This window comes from Falco naumanni, chromosome 11 (assembly GCF_017639655.2).
Source record: "Falco naumanni isolate bFalNau1 chromosome 11, bFalNau1.pat, whole genome shotgun sequence".
Taxonomy (NCBI): domain Eukaryota; kingdom Metazoa; phylum Chordata; class Aves; order Falconiformes; family Falconidae; genus Falco; species Falco naumanni.
In genome coordinates this window covers 33,193,287-33,206,471 of record NC_054064.1, presented here as the reverse complement: position 1 = coordinate 33,206,471, position 13,185 = coordinate 33,193,287, and the positions used below count along the sequence as shown (strand labels likewise).

The following is a 13,185-nucleotide window of genomic DNA, read 5'->3' as shown; positions in this document are numbered from 1 at the left end:
TCACTCACTTTTGTTAGACAATTAACCTAATTTGTCTAATTAAGATTCAGAATAATCCTTCTTCTCCCAGAGACATGCTGCAAGGGAAGGTAAAAGCCCTGTCGTTACCCTTGCTTGAGCCTCTTACATAATACTGTCATAGCACTGTTTTGGACGGAACAAAACATTTTCTATTCAAAGTAACTTGATACCATTTACAAGCAGGCAAATTGTGGATGTATAAAATAAGAGGATACTACTTTAATGCTGAAAAAATTAAAAGCTTTTGAGGACCCAAGCTTTTTTGTTGTAGATTCTTCTAGGTCATTATTTTTGTACATTACCCGTCCTGTATGTGAGAATTCTGGCTTGATTTCCAGACTCCCAGGGAGAAACACATGCCAAGAATGCATATTTTTAAAACTGGGAATGTTTTCAAGGTATTTTGGCTGATGTGAATAAAATGTTAAGGTATCAGCAAGCCAACAGGGAAAGCTGTCATCTTATCAAAGTCTGAAAAATGCTTTGCTAGCTGCTCCCCCAGAACACAGGGACTCTAAAAGAAAAATATTAATATGAAACCTGGGGAGCGAAACAAGTTCTCCAATGTCAGGGGCTGCACTGCATCTCACCTATGCAGCAAAAAGTCATCAAAAACAGAACAAGGACTTTAGTGAGTCTATAAGGGCCTGCTTCCATAAATTGCATGACACTTACTGAATTCCCTTCATTAACACAAAGAACTTCTTCATCCCAGCAGGGACTCAAATCTGTTGTTCCATGGATGTTAGGCATACCAAAAAACCCCAACAAACCAATACAGAGATTCCTACACTAGGATTACTGGCAAAGATTTATCTATTGCAGTTGAGACTGGATGGACCAGAGGCAAAGTCAGATCTGCTTCTCCCACCAACACACATGTAATGGTATTTCAGGAATCAAAGTAATGAGGAACACTGGAAATAGGAACACACTTAAAATCTGATTTCAGCTTTCAAGTACCATGTCAACTAAACCACCATATTTATTACTAGTTAATATACTTGCTTTCTACCCTGACTACAGGGATAATTTTTGACAAGTGACTTCTGGCCTTTTAAGTAGAAGTCATCACCTGTAAGTGCAGCTAATTCAACTATTTGTATTTAGCCTGTTTTCCAAGGAAATTAAGCCTGTGTGTTCATGTCATTCCTTCCAGCCCATCAGTAATTCAGAAAAACCCCAGTGTGGTTTCATAAGTGGAAGCAAATAGATCTTTTTATGATCAGATCAGGCAGGTCATGCATACAAGACCTGCCCACCCCACAGTCAGGACGATTACCATCTATTACCATTCCAGAGAATATTTACCACAGTGACAACTGCACAGGGGGGTGTCTCTCAGGGGCATTAATGTGATTAGAGTAGCGCTTGGCACTGTATTAAATGTTAAGTAACATAATTAATTCCAGAGAGAACACATTCTCGTCAAAATCACAAAAAAGGCAGAACCAAGATCACAGCTTTACTATTAGGCAATTTTAACAGCAAAGATATTTCAGCAAATCAACACTAATTTCATTAAAGCACTTTAAGAAACATGGAAAGACAGAGGAGGGTGATACTCCATTCCAACCATTTCTCAAAGACAGAAACATAAACTTTCCATATTGTCCAAGATTACTTTTAGGTAAGACAAAGGTATGTAACACATCACCCGCTTGCAAAGCTAATGCTACTACTGTGCTGCAAGCTTGAGGCTAATGTTGATGTTTTAGAAAATTCTTTCAGATTTCTAATGCTAGTAGTGACAAATTTAACAGTCTGTACTTACACAGCATATAAAAGATCAACCTTCATGTCGTCTCTCAAGTACAGCTTCAAAAACCGTAGGCTACAAACTAACAGGTCCAGCTTGCCTTTAATCCAACATTCAATGTTCCAATTTGAATCTGAAGAAAGGGATTAAACATTTCTGAATGACATTAAAAAAAAAAAACCCAAACCAAAACCAAACAACTGAAGAGACAGGATAAAATTCACTCACAAAGAGAGGACAAGTAACAGATATTCACAAAGGTGAGGCTGGACCACAAGTGTGCAAATGTTTATGAATACTCTGTGCTGACTTGGCCACCAGTATATGCCCCTAAACACTTAAAAGGCTAACAACCTATGTGATACTGCTGCATTCTAATTACTTGAAAAGGAATATATTTTACCTGGCTTTATAGAAAAGACCACAAGGGGAAGAAAGAAATTAAGCTGCTGGTTGAGGTTTTGCTACTGTTAACTGGTACAATCTCTATGTAGCTGTACTGTGTACACTGTGCACATACATATGCAGCTGTACTGCATACACAACAGCAACAAAAGTAGCGTGGCAGTGTTTAACAGAGATTTATTTATTCCATAGGACAGTTCTTGTAAAATGAAATTCTACTCTACTGAGGCCAGTGAGATTCCTGCCACTGACAGCAGTACATCAACAGGCCAGTATGCTGCTCAGAGACTACGGTTTACAGGAGGGAAAAGACAGCTTGGAAAAAATAATTCAATCTAATCCATGTACAGATACTAAGGCATTATAATCCAGGCAGAAAAGATGGCACTTGCTTTCCAACTCCCCTGCCTCCCGAGGGAGTTTAAAGCCCATATCCACAAAAATATTTTAAATATTTCTCATAGCATCTAAACATTTTTTAAGACCTGGGCTTATATCCTTATATGCAGTGCTACATATTTTATTCAGAATTCCTCTAGAAAGCCAGCCAGCTTCCCCATCCCCCCCCCCCCCCTTGAAAATGTACTATACAATTTCCTTCATCTTCTACTACAGACATCCATGAGAAAGGATTTTACCATACTATGTAGTCTTCTTTGGATAAAAATGAACACCCATTAACACAACTCCCCTCCTCCCAAACAACAAAAAAACCCAACCATTTTTTCAAGAAGTAACTTCTAATGCCCTTGAATGGAAAACCTACCTATTTCCTGAGAAGCAGAGATATTTATTTCTGAAGGAATAAACTTCCTTGCTTGCATGCTTGCTCTGTACAAAGAACAATCAATGTTGTTATCACTCCAAAGGCAACACAGAAAACTTTCTTCGTTCATTAGCAAGGGCAGCTTGGTTTTGGATGCTCCATGCTCTCTCCTCAAACCAGACCAGCTCTCTACAACTCCAGCAGAGAAAGGACTCAGAAACGTCTCATTCAGTAGCCTATAAGGTAATGTAAAGTTCCTGGGAGGAATCTGGTGGACCATGCAATGAGCAACTGCCATTTGAAGAAAATCTGCAAATATAAAGACAAAGATATCAGATATAAACCAAAAAGTTCATATTATTTGACAATGAAAATAGAGTGGCTGATGACTTGCAATCCAGCTCTTATGACACGGCTTCATTACTGTACAAAAATTAATCCCACTGCAAATATAATACATTGTCACAGTGTAACTGTTAAATACCAAAGAATAGTATTACAAGAATATATGACTGGATGTAACCACACAACCCCAGGACATTATCTGGGAAATGAGATGTAGAAAAAGAATAATCTTTTCCATCAGACTTACATTCTTCAAAATAAATCACTCTGACCACATTTGTAGCTTTTGTTGGTAAGTCATAGCTTGAATTACATTAACAATGATTTTGAGAATGATGAGCATGTCTGTTTTGGAAATAGCTTACTGTAAAATACTGCATGAGTTTCAAAAATTACAGCTCTAGTTACAGAAAGGCACGTGGGTTGTCTGTGCACTCCGTGTTTAGCTTTTTGATCAGTAAGGAAATAAATATTTTAATCAATTAATTAGATGGAAATTAATTGATGCTCTATGCCTTGCAATAGCCAAAAAAAGATAAAATCAGAACTTCTCTAGCACTGTTTGATTAATAGCACACAAACATAACCTAAAAAATATAAAAACACAAAGCTTTTAAAAAGGTAGATGCATGCTACCTGCAAGCAGACACTGTGTTACTATGCACTGTGTTAAACTGTTTCATTTTCTCTTTACACAGATTTTGTATTGTCATATTCCTGAAGGCTTCTGCTCTTCCTTCCTCTCTCATTTAACAGAATTTTTGCCTCTGTAAATATCAGCTTCTTTAGGCCTTCTGGCTGCATGCAGAGGATTCAGTTAGAACAGATACTAGTTCATAATACAATACATAAAAAAGGATAAATGAGTAAAGTGACATGACTGCCCATGAAGCAGGAGGTAACTAACATACTACCCAATTCACAGTGTCAAATGGGGGGCGGGAAGAGATTCCTGATCTCTTTTTCTATATAAAAAACCCAACCAAAAAAAAAATTCCCACTCGCATACCACACCAGACAATTTCAAGGGATTAATTAAACCCTATAAAGTCAAAATGTGTGCAGCTACTTTCTACTTCTTCAGAAATGTAAAAAATTTTAAAAAATGTTAGAAGAACTATAATGCACTGCAATGCAGAAGGTTTAATACAGGACTGCTACAGCTCTTAAATGCCTGTTAATAAACTGCGGCATGCATTAAAAATGTCTTCCAGCTACAGCTGTAACAGTTTGTCCATGACAGAGATGCAGAGGAAGCCACCGCTTACAGTTCTTTCCCCAGAATACAGCACACATGCACATCTGGATTAACAGCTACAAAGATGCCAGCCCTAGCTATTTGCTTATTCAGAACCAGACAGAGATGGCCACTCAGTAGAAACACTGATTTTCAGTCGTGACAGGCCATCAGATAGTGACAAACTACTCTGAAGCCAAATGAAAGCTCACCAAGGCATCCAGGTTATCTAATTAAAAGGTATGCAATATGTTTAGATTACATAAAATAGTTAAAAGAAGGCTGTATAATGCAATACTTGATACTGAGTAGATAAAGGCAAGTATATAGAAAGATAAAGATGTATACATATACAAAAGAGATATATCAATATATAAAGATGTATATGTATATAGAAAAGATACAGAAACCTAACGATTTATTCATCTTTTGTGAAGGTACAAGAGAACACAAATTTTGAAGCGAACTTCATTGTATTACAGCAACTGCTTTCTCCCTAAGCATCATCATCAAAAGTCTTTAAACAGTTCTTATTTTAATGAAAAAAATGAAAAATAAATACCAGCTGACCCTGAACAGCATACAGCAATATTGTTACAGACATTTCCCAGACAGAAAACCAATTTGTTATACCCTCCATTTGCAGTTAATAGAGGACCCTTTATTAGCACTGTGCACATGAAAGTAGCAATGTCAGCTACCTGAAAAAGCAGAGCTCAAGCTCGAAGTGACACCCTGGCTACACTGAACTAAACAAAAACTGCAGTTCTGATGGAACAGGGATTTTTCCTTCTGCTTTTGGACCTATTAGGATCACAAAAAATTGCCCGTGAACTTTTATCTTACCAAGTTTTGCCTGGGGCATTTATTTGAAGACATCTTGACTCACCACATACTCTCTACTGATGTTTCCTGATCTTAAGAGTCAGTTGCACTGCTTTTTTTGGGTAAGACACATAGGCACAACCCTGAGAGTGTCAACATTTCAATTCTGCACAATAACATCAGGTCCTTTGTATATTCCAGTTGCATGTTGTGATAAGATACTAATCCAGTAGCATGACTTGAAACACCACTGTAGAATAGAAATGGTGATTACTCTTCGTTCTACAAAATTTCCACCAGACTTATTTTTTTAGTAACTTACCCAACAACATAAACACAGTCAGAATGATTTGCCAATACATCTTGTTTTGTAGCACTGATCTGAAAAACATAGAGAGAGAAAACTAACTGAGAGCTAATAATTATCAGTCTGGTTTTTCATTGAGGTTTCATTTTGGTGCACTTCAGTTAATTTGATGTTCACACCTCTGTAAATAGAAAGGAAATACAAAATCAGAATGCTATTTGAGGAAAAAAAACAACCATTGCTTAGAAAATGAATTAAATATCAATACAGCCCTTCTTTCATCATTAGAGCTATACAGTACCTCATTTCTCCAGGCCTTTGCTGATCGTTGTTCACCTTCTGGGTTTGGTCATCTGAACGGCACTACAAATCCAAACTATTGAAATGCCCTCCAAAACATCCTCATTCCTTAAATATTTCTGAGAACAGTTTCCTGGAGAAACACCTATGTTGGCAAAAGAATTGGTGCCAATGCTATGTAATCCACTGGCCTTTCAGTTTGGGGGTGCCTGTACTGGCTATATGTACACATATGTACTGCGTGATACCTACACTCAACTGCAGTGGGACAACCTCTTTAGTGGCTAATAGCAGCTGGCTCTGCAGCCTGGAAGGAAAGCGTATGTGGTCACGGAAGACCAGGAGGAAAGAAAAAGGGTGATCCCTGCCTGTTTTTTACTGTTCCTGTCAGTGCGCAGTCTGAGTACGTTTCCATTGTCTCACCCAGGACAGTGCTTCAACAAGTCCCCGCAGAGTGGAAGGCCAGCCCCACAAAGGAACTTGTGGCTCCTAAGAAAACCAAAGAATTTTTTTTATAATGAAGAAAGCGACCCTCTGCTCAGAGCTATCCCTCCCCTCCCATTTGGCCCTCACGAGAGACTTCAATATGACCATCCAGCGACTGTAACGCTGCTTTAAGTCTTGACCATGGCTTAAAGCAGAGGTGATTCAATAGGCACAGCTGTCTGCCTGAAGGAGCAGACAACTGACCAAGTGAAGTTACAATATTTCACTATTCTTGCCTCCTGGCAAGCTCTCCCACAAGGAAAGCCCTTGCAAATTCAGCTGGGGCTGGAGCCAAGCCATTTCTTCAGCACAGACCATCTTCATTTTGCTCTGCAAGATGAGCCTGTCCCATCCACTTTTCTCACCATTCACCCAGGTTATAATCAGGGTACTTTTTAAGCTACATTTTGAGCAATTAAAGAGGAAAGCTCAAAATTTCAAAGGCAGTGCTTCACAACCCCCTACTTAGAGGAAAATTTGCCTCTCAGCACAGCTGTTAGGAGGCCAGCCTTACCTGTATCTCTTCCATTAGTCTATTTTCTAATAGGTGAGCCATGAAGGCCAGAGGAATTATCTATCTACGACCTTTATTAAGTCTGTCACTTCACGAAGATACAGGCTGGGATTACATCCAAAAGCCTATGATTTAAGTTACCTAGTTTCCTTTCTCCGAGTTCCTGACTGAAGAAAAAAACCCCACAACCTTTTAAAATAATTTACTTGGCATAAGCATACAGTATTCATACTATTAAACGTATAACTTAATGAAAAACAGTCCATGTTCCTCTTTTACAGGTGCAACAACAATCTGCTGTTCATAGCTCAACCACTTCTCAGCAGGAAACTGGCAGAGATAATTTCCATATGTTGTATAAGAAAATTAGATATACATTTCAAAAGCTTTTAAAATTATAGGGCATGGATGTTACTGCAAATGCTTCAAAGCTCTCACTTTCAAAACACGTAAAAAATTTCCACCATCAAGTGCTCTAAATAATCCATGAAGTTATGGTCCATCACTTGCTTTCCCATCATAGGCACTGCAAGAAGCAAAAGCTGTCACCCAGACACCTTAGCCCTATTGCTCCTAGGTGTTTGAAGGAAAGAACCACTATTGTGGTGACTACAAATATTTCATTGTACTATTTCAAAGCAGAATGTGAAACAGCATCTCTCATTTGTTCCTGGAAATAAGACGACAAATAGTTAATTGTGTTAACAGCAGCCGCTGTGTTAGTTTCACCCATGCCATACCTACTGTAGACTGAAATAAAGCAACCACAGATCCTCAGAACGACAATCACCTCAAAGGAGTCACAAGTATGTGGTCTGCTAAAGATAAAGGCATATTCACTTCCTGCTGCCATAAAAACGACCAGATGGAGCAATCACAGAGATTCTGTAATCAGCACTAATTTAAACCATAATTAAGAATATTTGGTCCAGAAGGCAAAAATACAGTTCAGACTAGCTAGAGACATCTTCTCTGTTACTTCTATTACTTTAATCTAGGCTGATTTTTTAAAAAGATGTTTGTTTTTATTTAATCCTGGTTCCAAGAACATTCATGAACAGAAAAAAAAGTGCCGTACATGATCAAAAAGCAATGTAAGCTGCATGTCACCAGCATTAGCTCTCTTTCTGTTCAAAGTTCAGTATTGCTTGCGTGAACTTTACACAGAAATTGGGTAAAAACAGGTATCTACAAACAACTCCCAGGAGAAGATGAATGTACTACTAGACCAGACAGGGCTGCCCGGTATCTTTTCTGGTGAGAATACTGAACTTACCAGAATTCCTCACTTCACTGTAAGAGAGAATCCAAGTTTTACAAGGAAGTTACAGGGAACAGGAAGTTAAATATAGGAGAATTATTAAAACTTGTAACAATAACTCTGTCCCAGAAAAAGTAAGTTAACACAGCAAGGACAAATGGTTTAATGCATGACTGGGGAATTATCCATACAAATGGAAGGAATCAAAGCCCATTTTAACACATCGATCTTAAGATGCTGCATTCTGAAACCACCAACTTTGCTGCTGCTGCGTACAAAACCATATTCCAATTTCATGTGTAGATAGTGTGTTCCCCTCCACAGTAACCACTGTACAAAACCACTTTAACATGCAGAGTCCCTGCCTTGACAAAAACATCTGGTTAAAAACAGCAGATATGACAAGCAAGGAGGAAAACAATGACAAAGTTAAGACCATTCCTCTTTACAGGCTGCCTGAAAAGTCATACAATCCATCGGCATATCAGCATGGGAAACATTTTCAGCACAGCCTGAAACAGGCATGGCTGGTGATCCACAAACACCTGCTCACTGGGCACAGAAAATGCACTGAAAGTTTTCATGTTCCTTCTGGAGCTGCCCTGTTTTTCAGTTTCTTGTCTCGACAACTTAAATTTCTTCATGTCTCCTTTCTGAACTACAAACAGAAAAGGTTGACGTGAAGAGGACTGCTACATGAGGCAGGTCTACCAGTCCAGAGGGTGGCACTGGTGACTAAGAGTGCCAGGTCTCTACAGCCCATCCTGGACCCAGCAGAGTAGCACAACCCTGGCACCACTAAACACAACTCAAATTCTCACAGACTTTTACAGGGACTAAGACTAGATGAGCAAATATCGCAAGATCAGAGCCTTACATATTAGTGGTATCCAGTGAGCAACTTCAAAGCCTACAGTGATTTACAGAAACTCAGTTGCCAGGATCTAATTTTTTTCCCTCAAGTGAGGTACCACACATACATACAGGGTCGTGAGTATCATTTTTTTCTTTTTCTTATTCTCACCCTCCCAAAGAAAACAACAACAGCTGCTAGTTAATGGGAAACAGGAACATAATACTGCAAGCATACAAACTGTCCCCGACTTTTGCGAGCACTCCACTACAGCTGTTTTTAAATATTTAAAAGATCTCTACAAACATAAAAATATTTTACTGATATTGGCTACACACAGCATCCTTTGGCCTGCTCTTTGAGGGTGTTGAGGGCTTTCCAGTTCTGTTGGTTTTGGCAAGACCAGTGGTTCTCAGCCAGCCCTCCTGGGCATGGAGTTTCATTGCATTTGTCATTTATTATATAGTAAACACTATTATTAAGAGTTCAGAGTAAATGGAACACACAAAATAGCAATGAATATGACTTGCATTGAATGATTTTGCTTTCTAGTAGTAAAGCTTTAACCGAAGCAACCCAAGTTGCACGTCTCCGCACACACTAAGTACAGTAGAACTAGCAGCAGAGTACCCTTGTCCCACCCGTGCATGACTGCCAGGCAAAAGCACAGCTACAAAATCAGGCTCCAAGCCTGCTAATGGAGCCTCTCTTCTAAAACTCAACAGCACAATGTCCCAAACTCCACTGTCTCCAGACTGTCCAACTTCTCTTGCTTGTACTGAACCTACCCCCTCATTTCACAAAGAGCCGCGCTGCTCGAAGGTGGGCTCCCTTCGCCAGCCCACCGCAGAGAGGGCAGGCAGGGGGCCCAGCAGCACTGCACTTGCATTTGCTCCTGCAGCTCCTCTATCACAGCACCGAACGCAGCACTGATGTCTGTGTGTGCTCGTGATGCACAGTTTGAGAGACCTAACTTTCATAAATATTCCCAATTTCAAGCTAGCAATAGAGAAAAGTGCTTTTAATAAATGTTTTCCCTCACTGTTGCCCGCTGATGAATGCACATTTGTTTTTCCTTGCGTGCAGCTGTAGCAGAGCTCTTGTAATTATCTGGCACTTAAAGCTCCTTCATATTATTTCCTTACTTAGTAGTTAAGGGTTCTCAGTGTTTTCATCATAAATTCTATTTACAAATGCTGTAGCAATAACTGATGTTACATTTCCAAAGTGCCCTTCTATCCGACAGGACTGTAATGGCTCCTGCAGTATTAGTGACTCACAACCCACATCCAGAGAGATGGTTTTCTTTTGCTTCAGACACTAAACCCTCAAGAGGTAAAAAGCAAGAAAAAAGTCCGACGCGGGGTGCACCACGCCAGCCCCCGCAGCTGTTGGGGCTTTCGGAAGGCGATCCGTGTGGGAAAGACCAATCGCCCACGAGCTGTGCGGGCTTTTGGCGAAAGCCCCCCGGGTGTCGCAGCCCCCCGCTGCCAGGCGGGAAAGCGCCGACCGGGGAGCGGCTCAGGCCCGCGGCGGGAAGGCAGCGGCCCCCGGCAAGCCGCGAGAAATCCGAATTAAAGAAGTAAGGGGAGGGGGGGAAGAAAAAATAAACTAAATTCACCGACCTAGTTCGCTTCGTTCCCGGAGTCTTCACCGACAGCCGAAGTCAAGCCGCGGCCGTCATGCCCGCTGCCCCGCCGGGGCGCAGGAGGGGCCCCGGCGCAGCCCGCGCCGCCGCCGGACCGTGCTGGCCGCGGCCCCGCCTTGTCCCGGCGGCGCGGCTCGCCCGTCCGCCCGCCCTTACCTCAGCACAGCGCACCGCACGGCAGGGGCCGCCCGCCCTTACCTCAGCACAGCGCACCGCACGGCAGGGGCCGCCCGCCCTTACCTCAGCACAGCGCACCGCACGGCAGGGGCCGCCCGCCCTTACCTCAGCACAGCGCACCGCACCGCACGGGCCGCCCGCCCTTACCTCAGCGCACCGCACCGCACCGCACGGGCCGCCCGCCCTTACCTCAGCGCACCGCACCGCACCGCACGGGCCGCCCGCCCTTACCTCAGCGCACCGCACCGCACGGGCCGCCCGCCCTTACCTCAGCGCACCGCACGGCGCGGCGCGGCGGCGGCCCGTCACCCCCCTCACGCACAAGGTGCCGGGGCAGCGGGGGAACTTGAGAACGCGGCGTCCGAGCCCCCCTCACAGCGCAGGGACGGGGTGGCGCTTCCCCTTGCGGACCTCAATTCCTCACAGGCAGCAGGTCGCTGAGGTAAATAAAGTTTACGCCTTCCGCGCGGTCCCAGCCGGTGAGGCGGGACGCGTGTGAAGCCGGGGCCGCGCAGAGGCGGCACCCGCCCAGCAGGTGCGTGCCCCGTGCCTCAGCAGCCGCCGCCACTGCGAGCCGGCAGCCCGCCCCGGGCCCCCTCACTCCCTGGGGCCGCCCCGAGCCTGCCCGCCCCCGGCCCCCTCACCGCCCCGAGCCCCCTGCAGCAGCCAGGCCGTAGTGCCTCCCCCAGAGGCCGGGGCAGCCACATGCCATCCCGCCTGCCTTCCGCAAAGCGCACAAGTCCGAAGCGCCTCGGCAGAAGCTCCCCCCCTGCTCGCACCTTGTCCCGGGCTCAGTGACAGTGACACCGCCGCTGTGACACTGCCGCTGCAGGAGTTTGTCCAGGAGAAATTCAGGGAGAACGGGGAGTGAATATTTAAAGTTTTCCTCGTCTGACAGCCTAATGCATTACGACAATTATAGAAGGAAACTTAATGACAGGGTTTTGTGTTTGTTTTTTTTTTAATGCAGAGTGGGACTATCTTACCTAGAGAACCTTCAGGGAACAATCAGTGCTGTCTGGAGCCACACAAACGTTTGTTAAGAATTTAATTAACATTCAGCATAAGTATTCCGGTTAGTGGTTTTAACAGTAGAGGCTGTACAAAACAACCAATTATTAATGGAAAAGGTGACATAAACCAGAAGCATAGAGTGTGCTTTCTGGCTATTACGCCTATTCATTTTAAGTCTCAAGGATCTCTGCATTTTCACAAAATTATAAACATGAATGTTGTGAATTATTATTAACACAAACATGCCTACTTGTCAGCAGAAAGACAAAGATTAGTGTTCTAAAAAAACCCGAAACTGATTCAGATACACTTCTTTTAAATGGCACATTAAACAGTGCTATGCAGTTTGGTTTTGACGATTTGTTGACATAGATAATTATTTCCCATTATTGGAAAAGCTACACATTTCCGTGAACAACCTGGATGCAGAGACTATTTTCATCTCCTCTTTACTATACTACTCTTCTGTAGCTAATGACGTTTTAATATCAGCTATATAGAGACTGTTATCACAAAGATTTTGTTTAACTTAAAAATCCTGAGCCTAAAGAAATTGACAGTGAAAATTAATAACTAGAACCAATTTTGAATCCCAACCTTTAATTGTTAAAATGAGTTCTTCGGGTATTAAATTCATGAAGACCGGGTCTGAAGTTGCAGAAGTGAACATCCCCAGGCTATACAGCACAGTTCTAAAATGAAGAACGAATACACCACAGCAATCTGTCCTTCTCCAAAAAGCTATACCTTACATAGCTCAGGAGACACCTTCACATGGAAGTCAGAAGTCCAGTTACTTAGATAAAAAAAAAGCCCCTTTCCTGCAGGTTTGTTTGTTCTAACACATAGCTATGGGCCCAGTTACACACTTCCCAGTCTGGATCACACCCACAGTAGAACATGCACCAGGAGTACCTTGATTCTAAGAGCAGTTATGGCTTAACCCCAGCTGGCAACTAAGCACCACTTGCTCACCTCTCCACAGTGGGATGGGCGGGGGAGAGAATTAGAAGATAAAAGTGAGAAAACTCATGGGTTGAGGTAAGAACAGCTTAATAATGGAAATAATGATGATTATTATAGTAATAAATTGTCATGAAAAGGAAAATAACAAAGAGACAGAAATAAAACCCAAGGAAGGGAAGTGATGCAAAGGAAAATGATTGCTCACCACCAACTGACCAGTGCCAGCCAGACCCTGAGCAGTGGCCCCCAGCCAACTTCCCCCCAGTTTATTGCCGAGCGTGATGTCATATAGCATGGAATA

General features: G+C 42.6%; 1 protein-coding gene across 12 annotated transcripts in view; it reads right to left on the bottom strand.

Moving 5' to 3' along the window:
- Nucleotides 1-11,473, bottom strand: part of LEPR (leptin receptor) — a 43,747-nt gene extending 32,274 nt beyond the window's left edge. For 9 of the 12 annotated variants that reach the window (XM_040610005.1, XM_040610011.1, XM_040610010.1 and 6 more), the window contains exons 1-3: nucleotides 5,681-8,939; nucleotides 2,952-3,260; nucleotides 1,796-1,913 (exon numbers count right to left, since the gene is read on the bottom strand). In XM_040610005.1, coding sequence (XP_040465939.1) covers nucleotides 1,796-1,913; nucleotides 2,952-3,260; nucleotides 5,681-5,750 — 497 coding nt within the window. In that variant the 5' untranslated portion in view covers nucleotides 5,751-8,939. Of the gene's footprint in view, nucleotides 1-1,795; nucleotides 1,914-2,951; nucleotides 3,261-5,680; nucleotides 8,940-10,704; nucleotides 10,812-11,172 lie in introns of those variants that run through there. The other 3 variants (XM_040610007.1, XM_040610009.1, XM_040610006.1) reach the window with 3 other exon arrangements.
- Nucleotides 11,474-13,185: the final 1,712 nt, after the last annotated feature.